The sequence below is a fragment of the Oncorhynchus keta genome, chromosome 4 (genome assembly GCF_023373465.1).
Source record: "Oncorhynchus keta strain PuntledgeMale-10-30-2019 chromosome 4, Oket_V2, whole genome shotgun sequence".
Classification (NCBI taxonomy): Eukaryota; Metazoa; Chordata; class Actinopteri; order Salmoniformes; family Salmonidae; genus Oncorhynchus; species Oncorhynchus keta.
Genome location: NC_068424.1, coordinates 86218840 through 86234807, shown reverse-complemented (window position 1 = coordinate 86234807; position 15968 = coordinate 86218840). Strand labels below are relative to the sequence as shown.

General features: G+C 45.9%; 1 protein-coding gene and 1 long non-coding RNA gene across 37 annotated transcripts in view; one reads left to right on the top strand and one right to left on the bottom strand.

Annotated features, from left to right (window-relative positions):
* Positions 1-4883: 4883 nt before the first annotated feature.
* On the top strand, positions 4884-6772 carry LOC127929773 (uncharacterized). The gene is made up of 3 exons (XR_008136095.1): positions 4884-5065; positions 5134-5740; positions 5982-6772. It is a non-coding gene; the product is annotated as an uncharacterized LOC127929773 (long non-coding RNA).
* A 206-nt stretch (positions 6773-6978) lies between these two features.
* LOC118383632 (gap junction alpha-3 protein-like) overlaps positions 6979-15968 on the bottom strand; it is a 73397-nt gene continuing 64407 nt past the window's right edge. Inside the window, exons 2-4 of one of the 36 annotated variants that reach the window (XM_052518020.1) lie at positions 10414-10563; positions 8204-10171; positions 6979-8151 (exon numbers count right to left, since the gene is read on the bottom strand). In XM_052518020.1, the coding sequence (XP_052373980.1) occupies positions 9170-10171; positions 10414-10542 (1131 nt within the window). In that variant the 5' untranslated portion in view covers positions 10543-10563 and the 3' untranslated portion in view covers positions 6979-8151; positions 8204-9169. Of the gene's footprint in view, positions 10172-10413; positions 10564-15968 lie in introns of all 36 variants that reach the window. The other 35 variants (XM_052518041.1, XM_052518019.1, XM_052518022.1 and 32 more) reach the window with 35 other exon arrangements.

Genomic DNA, 15968 nt, shown 5'->3' with positions numbered 1-15968 from the left:
ATGGTTAACACTGGAGATCCCTTCAGTTGCCACAGTAATGGTTAACACTGGAGATCCCGTCAGTTGCCACAGGAATGGTTAACACTGGAGATCCCGTCAGTTGCCACAGGAATGGTTAACACTGGAGATCCCGTCAGTTGCCACAGGAATGGTTAACACTGGAGATCCCGTCAGTTGCCACAGTAATGGTTAACACTGGAGATCCCTTCAGTTGCCACAGTAATGGTTAACACTGGAGATCCCGTCAGTTGCCACAGGAATGGTTAACACTGGAGATCCCGTCAGTTGCCACAGGAATGGTTAACACTGGAGATCCCGTCAGTTGCCACAGGAATGGTTAACACTGGAGATCCCTTCAGTTGCCACAGGAATGGTTAACACTGGAGATCCCGTCAGTTGCCACAGGAATGGTTAACACTGGAGATCCCGTCAGTTGCCACAGGAATGGTTAACACTGGAGATCCCGTCAGTTGCCACAGTAATGGTTAACACTGGAGATCCCGTCAGTTGCCACAGGAATGGTTAACACTGGAGATCCCGTCAGTTGCCACAGTAATGGTTAACACTGGAGATCCGTCAGTTGCCACAGGAATGGTTAACACTGGAGATCCCGTCAGTTGCCACAGTAATGGTTAACACTGGAGATCCCGTCAGTTGCCACAGGAATGGTTAACACTGGAGATCCCGTCAGTTGCCACAGTAATGGTTAACACTGGAGATCCCGTCAGTTGCCACAGGAATGGTTAACACTGGAGATCCCGTCAGTTGCCACAGTAATGGTTAACACTGGAGATCCCGTCAGTTGCCACAGGAATGGTTAACACTGGAGATCCCGTCAGTTGCCACAGTAATGGTTAACACTGGAGATCCCGTCAGTTGCCACAGGAATGGTTAACACTGGAGATCCCGTCAGTTGCCACAGTAATGGTTAACACTGGAGATCCCGTCAGTTGCCACAGGAATGGTTAACACTGGAGATCCCGTCAGTTGCCACAGGAATGGTTAACACTGGAGATCCCGTCAGTTGCCACAGGAATGGTTAACACTGGAGATCCCGTCAGTTGCCACAGTAATGGTTAACACTGGAGATCCTGTCAGTTGCCACAGGAATGGTTAACACTGGAGATCCCGTCAGTTGCCACAGGAATGGTTAACACTGGAGATCCCTTCAGTTGCCACAGGAATGGTTAACACTGGAGATCCCGTCAGTTGCCACCGATTTGGGGAAAAAACGGCTTTGTTTTATTTGCCCCTAATTTGTGTAACGTTTTGCAGAGTTCACTGCAGTTAGATGTTCTGGTGCCACTCATGTTCTGATGCAGTTTACATCATTGATTTTAGGACCTCTATGTAGTTGAATGGGATTGCTTTTATTTTTTGTTTATTGTGTGTTGAATTATATTTTATACATGTATGTTTTAGTATGCTTTTTTTATTGTAATGTGTACAGGGCTCTCTTGTAAATTATATTTTTTATCTTTTTAATCTCAATCTGTTCTGAAGGTTAAATAAAAAATACTGTGGATTTATTTTTAGAGTTCCTGTGTTAATCTGTTGGTTGGACGATAGAGTGACACAGATGTGCTCCTATAATTTGGAAGAAGAGTTGTGTAATGATTAGATTAAATAATACGTGTGGTGTTTTTGTGCCTTTAAATTTTTGTTGTTGTTTTGGCTAACAAAGTGACGTTAATTAGACTATGGCGGTTATTGAGATCTGTCATAGATGATACCTACATATTTAGTATCTTCTGGTCTTGTGATAGTTAGTATCTGGTAGGCTAATGCTTTATTCAAATCTGACGCTTAACTTAACGAAGTTACATATAGAGTTTGTCAGCATTATGCTTCTAAAGGTGATAGATCTTTACAACTTTTGATCAAACATCATTTTTGTCATTGAAATAAAAATCATAGCTTCCCACATTGGTAACACCCACAGCAGCTTGCAGAAGTATTCATCCCCCTTGGCGTTTTTCCTATTTTGTTGCTTTACAACCTGTAATATAAACTGATTTTTATTTGGATTTCATGCAATTGACACATACAAAATAGTCCAAATTGGTGAAGTGAATTGAAAAAAAAATACTTGTTTTAAAAAATTTGAAGAAAAGAATATATGGAAAAGTAGTGCGTATTGTGTTCATCCCCTTTGCTATGAAGCCCCTAAATAAGATCTGGTGCAACCAACTACCTTCAGAAGTCACATAATTAGTTAGATTGCACACAGGTGGACTTTATTTAAGTGTCACGTGATCTCAGTGTATCACGTGTTGCGCGGCCCTCTCTTGGCAGGGTTGTTGTGGTGCCATATTCTTTCCAGTTTTTAATAATGGCTTTAATGGTGCTCGGTGGGATGGTCAAAGTTTCAGATATTTTTTTTATAATCCCAACCCTGATCTGTACTTCTCCACAACATTTTTGGAGAGCTCCTTGGTCTTCATGGTGCCGCTTGCTTGGTGATGTTGCAGACTCTGGGGCCATTCAGAACAGAAATATATATATATATATACACTGAGATCACGTGACACTTAAATAAAGTGATGAAACTGGCATGTGGAGGTAACGTGTCTCACAGTAAAGTATGGAGGTAACATGTCTCACAGTAAAGTATGGAGGTAACATGTCTCACAGTAAAGTATGGAGGTAACATGTCTCACAGTAGAGTATGTAGGTAACATGTCTCATAGTAGAGTACAGTTGAAGTCGGAAGTTTACATACACCTTGGCCGAAGACACGTTACCTCCATACTTTACTGTGAGACATGTTACCTACATACTTTACTGTGAGACATGTTACCTACATACTTTACTGTGAGACATGTTACCTACATACTTTACTGTGAGACATGTTACCTACATACTTTACTGTGAGACATGTTACCTCCATACTTTACTGTGAGACATGTTACCTACATACTTTACTGTGAGACATGTTACCTACATACTCTACTGTGAGACATGTTAATTATACTTTACTGTGAGACATGTTACCTACATACTTTACTATGAGACATGTTACCTACATACTTTACTGTGAGACATGTTACCTCCATACTTTACTGTGAGACATGTTACCTCCATACTTTACTGTGAGACATGTTACCTACATACTTTACTGTGAGACATGTTACCTCCATACTTTACTGTGAGACATGTTACCTCCATACTTTACTGTGAGACATGTTACCTACATACTTTACTGTGAAACATGTTACCTCCATACTCTACTGTGAGACATGTTACCTACATACTTTACTGTGAGACATGTTACCTACATACTTTACTGTGAAACATGTTACCTCCATACTCTACTGTGAGACATGTTACCTACATACTTTACTGTGAAACATGTTACCTCCATACTCTACTGTGAGACATGTTACCTACATACTTTACTGTGAGACATGTTACCTCCATACTTTACTGTGAGACATGTTACCTCCATACTTTACTGTGAGACATGTTACCTACATACTTTACTGTGAGACATGTTACCTACATACTTTACTGTGAAACATGTTACCTCCATACTCTACTGTGAAACATGTTACCTCCATACTTTACTGTGAGACATGTTACCTACATACTCTACTGTGAGACATGTTACCTACATACTTTACTGTGAAACATGTTACCTCCATACTCTACTGTGAGACATGTTACCTCCATACTTTACTGTGAGACATGTTACCTACATACTTTACTATGAGACATGTTACCTACATACTCTACTGTGAGACATGTTAATTATACTCTACTATGAGACATGTTACCTACATACTCTACTGTGAGACATGTTACCTCCATACTTTACTATGAGACATGTTACCTACATACATACTCTACTGTGAGACATGTTACCTATACTCTACTGTGAGACATGTTACCTACATACTTTACTGTGAGACATGTTACCTCCATACTTTACTGTGAGACATGTTACCTACATACTCTACTGTGAGACATGTTACCTACATACTTTACTATGAGACATGTTACCTACATACTCTACTGTGAGACATGTTACCTCCATACTTTACTATGAGACATGTTACCTACATACTCTACTGTGAGACATGTTAATTATACTCTACTGTGAGACATGTTACCTCCATACTTTACTGTGAGACATGTTACCTCCATACTTTACTGTGAGACATGTTACCTACATACTTTACTGTGAGACATGTTAATTATACTCTACTGTGAGACATGTTACCTACATACTTTACTGTGAGACATGTTAATTATACTCTACTGTGAGACATGTTACCTACATACTCTACTGTGAGACATGTTACCTACATACTTTACTGTGAGACATGTTACCTACATACTCTACTGTGAGACATGTTAATTATACTCTACTGTGAGACATGTTACCTACATACTCTACTGTGAGACATGTTACCTACATACTTTACTGTGAGACATGTTACCTACATACTTTACTATGAGACATGTTACCTACATACTTTACTATGAGACATGTTAATTATACTTTACTGTGAGACATGTTACCTACATACTCTACTGTGAGACATGTTACCTACATATTTTACTGTGATTGGGTAGGTAGTAGTAGTAGTAGTAACTATTCTAGAATGTGATGGTAGTAGTAGTAGTAACTCTTCTAGAATGTGAAGGTAGCAGTAGTAGTAGTAGTAACTCTTCTAGTATGTGAAGGTAGCAGTAGTAGTAGTAGTAGTAGTAGCAGCAGTAGTAGTAGTAGTAGTAGTATAAGTAACTCTTCTAGAATGTGAAAGTAGTAGTAGTAGTAGTAGTAGTAGCAGTAGTAGTAGTAGTAGTAGTAGTAATAGAAGTAACTCTTCTAGAATGTGAAAGTAGTAGTAGTAGTAGTAGTAGTAGCAGTAGTAGTAGTAGTAATAGTAGTAATAGAAGTAACTCTTCTAGTATGTGAAGGTAGTAGTAGTAGTAGTAACTCTTCTAGAATGTGAAGGTGGTAGTTGTAGTAACTCTTCTAGAATGTGAAGGTGGTAGTAGTAGTAACTCTTCTAGAATGTGAAGGTGGTAGTAGTAGCAACTCTTCTAGTGTGTGAAGGTAGTAGTAGTAGCAACTCTTCTAGTATGTGAAGGTAGTAGTAGTAGTAACTCTTCTAGTATGTGAAGGTAGTAGTAGTAGTAGTAGTAACTTCCAGAATGTGAAAGTAGTAGTAGTAACTCTTCTAGAATGTGAAGGTAGTAGTAGTAGTAGTAGTAGTAGTAGTAGTAGTAACTCTTCTAGAATGTGAAGGTAGTAGTAGTAGTAGTAGTAGTAACTCTTCTAGTATGTGAAGGTAGTAGTAGTAATAGTAGCAACTCTTCTAGTATGTGAAGGTAGTAGTAGTAATAGTAGCAACTCTTCTAGTATGTGAAGGTAGTAGTAGTAACTATTCTAGTAGGTAGCAGTAGTAGTAGTAGTAGTAGTAACTATTCTAGTAGGTAGCAGTAGTAGTAGTAGTAGTAGTAGTAACTCTTCTAGTATGTGAAGGTAGTAGTAGTAGTAGTAGTAACTATTCTAGAATGTGAAGGTAGTAGTAGTAGTAGTAGTAGTAGTAGTAGTAGTAACTCTTCTAGAATGTGAAGGTAGTAGTAGTAGTAGTAGTAGTAACTCTTCTAGTATGTGAAGGTAGTAGTAGTAATAGTAGCAACTCTTCTAGTATGTGAAGGTAGTAGTAGTAGTAACTCTTCTAGTATGTGAAGGTGGTAGTAGTAGTAACTCTTCTAGAATGTGAAGGTGGTAGTAGTAGTAACTCTTCTAGTATGTGAAGGTGGTAGTAGTAGTAGTAACTCTTCTAGTATGTGAAGGTGGTAGTAGAAGTAACTCTTCTAGTATGTGAAGGTAGTAGTAGTAACTCTTCTAGTATGTGAAGGTGGTAGTAGTAGTAACTCTTCTAGAATGTGAAGGTGGTAGTAGTAGTAACTCTTCTAGTATGTGAAGGTGGTAGTAGTAGTAGTAACTCTTCTAGTATGTGAAGGTGGTAGTAGAAGTAACTCTTCTAGTATGTGGAGGTAGTAGTAGTAATAGTAGTAACTATTCTAGTATGTGAAGGTAGTAGTAGTAGTAACTCTAGTGTGTGAAGGTAGTAGTAGTAGTAGTAGTAGTAGTAGTAGTAACTTCCAGAATGTGAAGGTAGTAGTAGTAACTCTTCTAGAATGTGAAGGTAGTAGTAGTAGTAACTCTTCTAGTATGTGAAGGTAGTAGTAGTAGTAGTAGTAGTAACTCTTCTAGAATGTTACGGCAGTAGTAGTAGTAGTAACTATTCTAGTAGGTAGCAGCAGTAGTAGTAGTAGTAGTAGTAGTAACTCTTCTAGTATGTGAAGGTAGTTGTAATAGTAGTAGTAGTAGTGTACCCCATGGTTCCTAGTCCAAAGTAGTGTACCCTATGGTTCCTAGTCCAAAGTAGTGTACCCTATGGTTCCTAGTCCAAAGTAGTGTACCCTATGGTTCCTAGTCCAAAGTAGTGTACCCTATGGTTCCTAGTCCAAAGTAGTGTACCCTATGGTTCCTAGTCCAAAGTAGTGTACCCTATGGTTCCTAGTCCAAAGTAGTGTACCCTATGGTTCCTAGTCCAAAGTAGTGTACCCTATGGTTCCTAGTCCAAAGTAGTGTACCCTATGGTTCCTAGTTCAAAGTAGTGTACCCTATGGTTCCTAGTCCAAAGTAGTGTACCCTATGGTTCCTAGTCCAAAGTAGTGTACCCTATGGTTCCTAGTCCAAAGTAGTGTACCCTATGGTTCCTAGTCCAAAGTAGTGTACCCTATGGTTCCTAGTCCAAAGTAGTGTACCCTATGGTTCCTAGTCCAATGTAGTGTACCCTATGGTTCCTAGTCCAATGTAGTGTACCCTATGGAGAATAGGGTACCATTTGGGCCAGATTGTTAAAGTACACCCCAGGGTTATCATTCTTCGACGTAGAAACAAATTAAACGTGACGTCTTCATTCAAACATTTTTTTTTTACTTTGTCAAATGTTAAACAACATCCTTTCCCCCCCCCCAATATAGAATCATTACTACAACACAACACACAACGTTCGATAACTACATGTCAAATATATCCTCTTATTCTTCAGAGTCTGAAATGCACAAACATTTCCAATATAATAGTTGTTGTATTTAATGGACGTGATCCTTCTTTCCCACGTAGAGACCAGAACCTTCTTTCCCACGTAGAGACCAGAACCTTCTTTCCCACGTAGAGACCAGAACCTTCTTTCCCACGTAGAGACCAGAACCTTCTTTCCCACGTAGAGACCAGAACCTTCTTTCCCACGTAGAGACCAGAACCTTCTTTCCCACGTAGAGACCAGAACCTTCTTTCCCACGTAGAGACCAGAACCTTCTTTCCCACGTAGAGACCAGAACCTTTTTTCCCACGTAGAGACCAGAACCTTCTTTCCCACGTAGAGACCAGAACCTTCTTTCCCACGTAGAGACCAGAACCTTCTTTCCCACGTAGAGACCAGAACCTTCTTTCCCACGTAGAGACCAGAACCTTCTTTCCCACGTAGAGACCAGAACCTTCTTTCCCACGTAGAGACCAGAACCTTCTTTCCCACGTAGAGACCAGAATCTTCTTTCCCACGTAGAGACCAGAACCTTCTTTCCCACGTAGAGACCAGAACCTTCTTTCCCACGTAGAGACCAGAACCTTCTTTCCCACGTAGAGACCAGAACCTTCTTTCCCACGTAGAGACCAGAACCTTCTTTCCCACGTAGAGACCAGAACCTTCTTTCCCACGTAGAGACCAGAACCTTCTTTCCCACGTAGAGACCAGAACCTTCTTTCCCACGTAGAGACCAGAACCTTCTTTCCCACGTAGAGACCAGAACCTTCTTTCCCACGTAGAGACCAGAACCTTCTTTCCCACGTAGAGACCAGAACCTTCTTTCCCACGTAGAGACCAGAACCTTCTTTCCCACGTAGAGACCAGAACCTTCTTTCCCACGTAGAGACCAGAACCTTCTTTCCCACGTAGAGACCAGAACCTTCTTTCCCACGTAGAGACCAGAACCTTCTTTCCCACGTAGAGACCAGAACCTTCTTTCCCACGTAGAGACCAGAACCTTCTTTCCCACGTAGAGACCAGAACCTTCTTTCCCACGTAGAGACCAGAACCTTCTTTCCCACGTAGAGACCAGAACCTTCTTTCCCACGTAGAGACCAGAATATTCTTTCCCACGTAGAGACCAGAACCTTCTTTCCCACGTAGAGACCAGAACCTTCTTTCCCACGTAGAGACCAGATCCTTCTTTCCCACGTAGAGACCAGAACCTTCTTTCCCACGTAGAGACCAGAACCTTCTTTCCCACGTAGAGACCAGAACCTTCTTTCCCACGTAGAGACCAGAACCTTCTTTCCCACGTAGAGACCAGAACCTTCTTTCCCACGTAGAGACCAGAACCTTCTTTCCCACGTAGAGACCAGAACCTTCTTTCCCACGTAGAGACCAGAACCTTCTTTCCCACGTAGAGACCAGAACCTTCTTTCCCACGTAGAGACCAGAACCTTCTTTCCCACGTAGAGACCAGAACCTTCTTTCCCACGTAGAGACCAGAACCTTCTTTCCCACGTAGAGACCAGAACCTTCTTTCCCACGTAGAGACCAGAACCTTCTTTCCCACGTAGAGACCAGAACCTTCTTTCCCACGTAGAGACCAGAACCTTCTTTCCCACGTAGAGACCAGAACCTTCTTTCCCACGTAGAGACCAGAACCTTCTTTCCCACGTAGAGACCAGAACCAGAAGGTTTTCTAAAAGAGATTTGAGACGTCGCGGTTCGTCATATAATATGAAACCCAATGGTCCCTTCGTAGATCGTGTTTTACAACCGTAACGCTCAAAGTTTATTTGTGTGTCCTACAAGTGTCATTCCCCCCCAGTGAGTCAAAGCTCTGCCATCCACCAGGCCACCGGGGGGGGGGTGAGGGCAGGATGGCCTTAGCTCTGTTGGACACACCTGTGTCCCAAATGGCACCCTATTCCCTATATAGTGATCTACTTTGGACCGGAGCTCTGGACTGTCACAGGCCTCGGTCAAAAGTAGTGCACTATATAGTGAATCGGGTGCCATTTGGGACAGACCCCTAAGAATGCCTTTCAAGCAACATAAGACCCTCGGAGGTGAACCTAAGACATCGTCATAGCAACCTAACCCCCCTCTCAGATCTTCAGATCGTCTATTCTGGTCTTGTTGTTGCCGTGTTTAGCAGTGGAGCGTCCAGCCCGGGCTAGAGATGGGGAACCTGGCTCCGACCCCCCCCACGTTTCTCCTCCACCCTTCTTCCCTTTCAGGTCCCCCTCTTCTTCCGGCTGCCTGCTGCCACTCCTCTCCACCGCCAGGTTGTCCTTGTTCTGCTTGTAGGCTGCTTTGTTGTGGTAGGGCTGGTAGGTGGAGTCAGTCTCCTCAGATAGCGGGGACATGTTATAGCTGGGGACAGGAGGGTATGCTGGCTGGACCTGCTGGTCTGGTTGGAGTTGGGGGTAGGCTGGCTGGCCTCCGTGGTAGTGGTCGTAGCTGGGAGCGTAGGGTACAGCCTCGTCCACCTCGCTGGGCTCCTTGGAGACAGAGTCTGAGCTCAGATCCTCCCGGTGGTACTTGATCCCCTGGCGACACTTAGTGGATCCCAGGTGGTACATCTCTATCAGGTTGAGGAACAGAGACAAACCTGCCACTACTAGCATGAAGATGATGAAGATGGTTTTCTCTGTGGGTCGGGAGATGTAGCAGTTGACTGTGTTGGGGCAGGGCGAGCGGTCACAGGTGTACATGGGCTGCAGCTGGAAGCCATAGAGCAGGTACTGCATGACGATGAAGCCCACCTCGAACAGCGTCTTGAAGATGACGTTGAACACGTAGGTCCTCAGTAGTTCCCCCTTTAGTCGAACCCTACCACTGTCGTCCCTCACCCGGGCTTTACAGGCGTTGGACTCCAGTTTGTCCCCGGCCCGATCTGCGTCCTTCTCCCTCTGCTTCTGTTTCTCCTCCATCCTCACCAGGTGTAATATATGACCCAGGTAAATGAGGGTGGGCGTGGAGACGAATATGATCTGTAGGACCCAGAAGCGGACGTGAGAGATGGGGAAGGTGATGTCATAACAGACGTTCTCACATCCAGGTTGCTTGGTGTCGCAGGTGAACCCTGACTGCTCGTCCCCCCACACCTACCGGGAACACAACGGAAATAACAAGTTGCATTTAGTGTTTGTGTATTGTTGTACTCCAATGGCTGACGCTCTAAACTTATCTGTCGTTCTGCCCCTGAACAAGGCAGTTAACCCACTGTTCCTAGGCCGTCATTGAAAATAAGAATGTGTTCTTAACTGACTTGCCTGGTTAAATAATAAATAAAATTTAAACAAATTTAAAAAAACATTTGTAAAGGTGTTGAATAATTCTTATTGACCTTCTCTGCTGCGGCGCTCAGGACCAGGATCCTAAAGATGAAGAGGACCGTGAGCCAGACCTTTCCCACTACGGTGCTGTGTTCCTGGGCTTTCTCCAGCAGCTTCCCCAGCAGGTTCCAGTCCCCCATGGTAGTAGCAGACTACTGTGGCTGTAGGGAGGGAGAGCGATGGGAGAGAGGGACTAGTTAAGACATAGACAGCAGGTTCCAGTCCCCCATGGTAGTAGCAGACTACTGTGGCTGTAGGGAGGGAGAGTCCCCCATGGAGGTGACAGATCAGAGCCCTGGCTGTAAGGGGAGAAAAATACTAGCTAACCACAGATCATATATGTGAGAGAGACCGAAGGGAGAGGAGAGAGAGGAGAGAGAGACCGAAGGGAACGGAGAGAGAAACCGAAGGGAACGGAGAGAGAGGAGAGAGAGACCGAAGGGAACAGGGAGAGAGAGGAGAGAGAGACCGAAGGGAGCAGGGAGAGAGGAGAGAGAGACCGAAGGGAACGGGGAGAGAGGAGAGAGAGAGACCGAAGGGAACGGGGCGAGAGGAGAGAGAGACCGAAGGGAATGGAGAGAGAGGAGAGAGAGACCGAAGGGAACGAAGATAGGGGAGATAGGGAACGGAGAGAGAGGAGAGAAGGACCGAAGGGAACGGAGAGAGAGGAGAGAGAGGAGAGAGAGGAGAGAGAGACCGAAGGGAACGGAGAGAGAGGAGAGAGAGACCGAAGGGAACGGGGAGAGAGGAGAGAGAGAGACCGAAGGGAACGGGGAGAGAGGAGAGAGAGACCGAAGGGAACGGAGAGAGAGGAGAGAGAGACCGAAGGGAACGGGGAGAGAGGAGAGAGAGAGACCGAAGGGAACGGGGCGAGAGGAGAGAGAGACCGAAGGGAATGGAGAGAGAGGAGAGAGAGACCGAAGGGAACAGGGAGAGAGGAGAGAGAGACCGAAGGGAACGGGGAGACAGGAGAGAGAGGAGAGAGAGACCGAAGGGAACGGAGAGAGAGGAGAGAGAGACCGAAGGGAACGGGGAGAGAGGAGAGAGAGACCGAAGGGAACAGGGAGAGAGGAGAGAGAGACCAAAGGGAACGGGGAGAGAGGAGAGAGAGACCGAAGGGAACGGAGAGAGAGGAGAGAGAGGAGAGAGAGACCGAAGGGAACGGAGAGAGAGGAGAGAGAGACCGAAGGGAACGGGGAGAGAGGAGAGAGAGACCGAAGGGAACGGAGAGAGAGGAGAGAGAGACCGAAGGGAACGGGGAGAGAGGAGAGAGAGAGACCGAAGGGAACGGGGAGAGAGGAGAGAGAGACCGAAGGGAACGGAGAGAGAGGAGAGAGAGACCGAAGGGAACGGGGAGAGAGGAGAGAGAGACCGAAGGGAACGGAGAGAGAGGAGAGAGAGACCGAAGGGAACGGAGAGAGAGGAGAGAGAGACCGAAGGGAACGGGGAGAGAGGAGAGAGAGAGACCGAAGGGAACGGGGAGAGAGGAGAGAGAGGAGAGAGAGACCGAAGGGAACAGGGAGAGAGGAGAGAGAGACCGAAGGGAACGGGGAGAGAGGAGAGAGAGAGACCGAAGGGAACGGGGCGAGAGGAGAGAGAGACCGAAGGGAATGGAGAGAGAGGAGAGAGAGACCGAAGGGAACGGAGATAGGGGAGATAGGGAACGGAGAGAGAGACCGAAGGGAACAGAGAGAGAGGAGAGAGAGACCGAAGGGAACGGAGAGAGAGGAGAGCGAGACCGATGGGAACGGAGAGAGAGGAGAGAGAGACCGAAGGGAACGGGGAGAGAGGAGAGAGAAACCGAAGGGGACGGAGAGAGAGGAGAGAGAGACTGAAGGGGACGGAGAGAGAGGAGAGAGAGACTGAAGGGAACGGAGAGAGAGGAGAGAGAGACCGAAGGGAACGGAGAGAGAGGAGAGAGAGGGACTAGTTAAGACATAGACAGCAGGTTCCAGTCCCCCCCCATGGTAGTGACAGATCAGAGCCCTGGCTGTAAGGGGAGAAAAATACTAGCTAACCATAGATCATATATGTGAGAGAGACCGAAGGGAGAGGAGAGAGAGGAGAGAGAGACCGAAGGGAACGGAGAGAGAAACCGAAGGGAACAGGGAGAGAGGAGAGAGAGAGACCGAAGGGAACGGAGAGAGAGGAGAGAGAGACCGAAGGGAACGGGGAGAGAGGAGAGAGACCGAAGGGAACGGAGAGAGAGGAGAGAGAGACCGAAGGGAGAGGAGAGAGAGACCGAAGGGAACGGGGAGAGAGGAGAGCGAGACCGAAGGGAACGGGGAGAGAGGAGAGAGAGACCGAAGGGAACGGAGAGAGAGGAGAGAGAGACCGAAGGGAACGGAGAGAGAGGAGAGAGAGACCGAAGGGAACGGGGAGAGAGGAGAGAGAGGAGAGAGAGACCGAAGGGAACAGAGAGAGAGGAGAGAGAGACCGAAGGGAACGGGGAGAGAGGAGAGAGGAGAGCGAGGCCGAAGGGAACGGGGAGAGAGGAGAGCGAGACCGATGGGAACGGAGAGAGAGGAGCGAGAGATCGAAGGGAACGGGGAGAGAGGAGAGAGAGACAGAAGGGAACGGAGAGAGAGGAGAGAGAGACCGAAGGGAACGGAGAGAGAGGAGAGAGAGAGAAACCGAAGGGAACGGAGAGACAGGAGAGAGAGACCGAAGGGAACGGAGAGAGAGGAGAGAGAGACCGAAGGGAACGGGGAGAGAGGAGAGAGAGGAGAGAGAGACCGAAGGGAACAGAGAGAGAGGAGAGAGAGACCGAAGGGAACGGGGAGAGAGGAGAGCGAGACCGAAGGGAACGGAGAGAGAGGAGAGAGAGACCGAAGGGAACGGAGAGAGAGGAGAGAGAGACCGAAGGGAACGGAGAGAGAGGAGAGAGAGACCGAAGGGAACGGAGAGAGAGGAGAGAGAGACCGAAGGGAACGGAGAGAGAGGAGAGAGAGACCGAAGGGAACGGAGAGAGAGGAGAGAGAGACCGAAGGGAACGGAGAGAGAGGAGAGAGAGACCGAAGGGAACGCAGAGAGAGGAGAGAGAGACCGAAGGGAACGGGGAGACAGGAGAGAGAGACCAAAGGGAACGGAGAGAGAGGAGAGAGAGAGACCGAAGGGAACGGAGAGAGAGGAGAGAGAGACCGAAGGGAACGGAGAAAGAGGAGAGAGAGACCGAAGGGAACGGAGAAAGAGGAGAGAGAGACCGAAGGGAACGGAGAGAGAGGAGAGAGAGAGACCGAAGGGAACGGAGAGAGAGGAGATGTGTCTGGAGGAGAGAGACTAGACTAGACTAGTGAAAGACACAGACCTGACAGATACAGATACAGACCTGACAGATACAGAATTTGATTCAACAGAATTGGCTGTAGGGCAAACTGTTTTTCAAGGGAAGCGGGCGATGCTATCCATTCATGGTTTTTGTATGTTAGGAGAGAGAGAGACTAGTTAATGTGTCTGGAGGAGAGAGAGACTAGTTAATGTGTCTGGAGGAGAGAGAGAGACCGGTTAATGTGTCTGGAGGAGACAGAGACTAGTTAATGTGTCTGGAGGAGAGAGACTAGTTAATGTGTCTGGAGGAGAGAGACTAGTTAATGTGTCTGGAGGAGAGAGACTAGACTAGTTAATGTGTCTGGAGGAGAGAGACTAGACTAGTTAATGTGTCTGGAGGAGAGAGACTAGTTAATGTGTCTGGAGGAGAGAGACTAGACTAGTTAATGTGTCTGGAGGAGAGAGAGACTAGTTAATGTGTCTGGAGGAGAGAGACTAGACTAGTTAATGTGTCTGGAGGAGAGAGAGACTAGTTAATGTGTCTGGAGGAGAGAGAGAGACTAGTTAATGTGTCTGGAGGAGAGAGAGACTAGTTAATGTGTCTGGAGGAGAGAGAGAGACCGGTTAATGTGTCTGGAGGAGACAGAGACTAGTTAATGTGTCTGGAGGAGAGAGACTAGTTAATGTGTCTGGAGGAGAGAGACTAGTTAATGTGTCTGGAGGAGAGAGACTAGTTAATGTGTCTGGAGGAGAGAGACTAGTTAATGTTTCTGGAGGAGAGAGACTAGACTAGTTAATGTGTCTGGAGGAGAGAGACTAGACTAGTTAATGTGTCTGGAGGAGAGAGACTAGTTAATGTGTCTGGAGGAGAGAGACTAGTTAATGTGTCTGGAGGAGAGAGACTAGTTAATGTTTCTGGAGGAGAGAGACTAGACTAGTTAATGTGTCTGGAGGAGAGAGACTAGACTAGTTAATGTGTCTGGAGGAGAGAGACTAGTTAATGTGTCTGGAGGAGAGAGACTAGACTAGTTAATGTGTCTGGAGGAGAGAGACTAGTTAATGTGTCTGGAGGAGAGAGACTAGACTAGTTAATGTGTCTGGAGGAGAGAGACTAGTTAATGTGTCTGGAGGAGAGAGACTAGTTAATGTGTCTGGAGGAGAGAGACTAGACTAGTTAATGTGTCTGGAGGAGAGAGACTAGACTAGTTAATGTGTCTGGAGGAGAGAGACTAGACTAGTTAATGTGTCTGGAGGAGAGAGACTAGACTAGTTAATGTGTCTGGAGGAGAGAGACTAGACTAGTTAATGTGTCTGGAGTAGAGAGACTAGTTAATGTGTCTGGAGTAGAGAGACTAGTTAATGTGTCTGGAGGAGAGAGACTAGTTAATGTGTCTGGAGGAGAGAGACTAGTTAATGTGTCTGGAGTAGAGAGACTAGTTAATGTGTCTGGAGTAGAGAGACTAGTTAATGTGTCTGGAGGAGAGAGACTAGACTAGTTAATGTGTCTGGAGGAGAGAGACTAGACTAGTTAATGTGTCTGGAGGAGAGAGACTAGACTAGTTAATGTGTCTGGAGGAGAGAGACTAGACTAGTTAATGTGTCTGGAGGAGAGAGACTAGACTAGTTAATGTGTCTGGAGGAGAGAGAGAGACTAGTTAATGTGTCTGGAGGAGAGAGACTAGACTAGTTAATGTGTCTGGAGGAGAGAGACTAGACTAGTTAATGTGTCTGGAGGAGAGAGAGACACTAGTTAATGTGTCTGGAGGAGAGAGACTAGACTAGTTAATGTGTCTGGAGGAGAGAGAGAGACTAGTTAATGTGTCTGGAGGAGAGAGAGAGAGACTAGTTAATGTGTCTGGAGGAGAGACTAGACTAGTTAATGTGTCTGGAGGAGAGAGACTAGTTAATGTGTCTGGAGGAGAGAGACTAGACTAGTTAATGTGTCTGGAGGAGAGAGAGAGACTAGTTAATGTGTTTGGAGGAGAGAGACTAGACTAGTTAATGTGTCTGGAGGAGAGACTAGTTAATGTGTCTGGAGGAGAGAGACTAGACTAGTTAATGTGTCTGGAGGAGAGAGAGACTAGACTAGTTAATGTGTCTGGAGGAGAGAGACTAGACTAGTTAATGTGTATGGAGGAGAGACTAGTTAATGTGTCTGGAGTAGAGAGACTTGTTAATGTGTCTGGAGGAGAGAGACTAGACTAGTTAATGTGTCTGGAGGAGAGAGACTAGACTAGTTAATGTGTCTGGAGGAGAGAGACTAGTTAATGTGTCTGGAGGAGAGAGACTAGACTAGTTA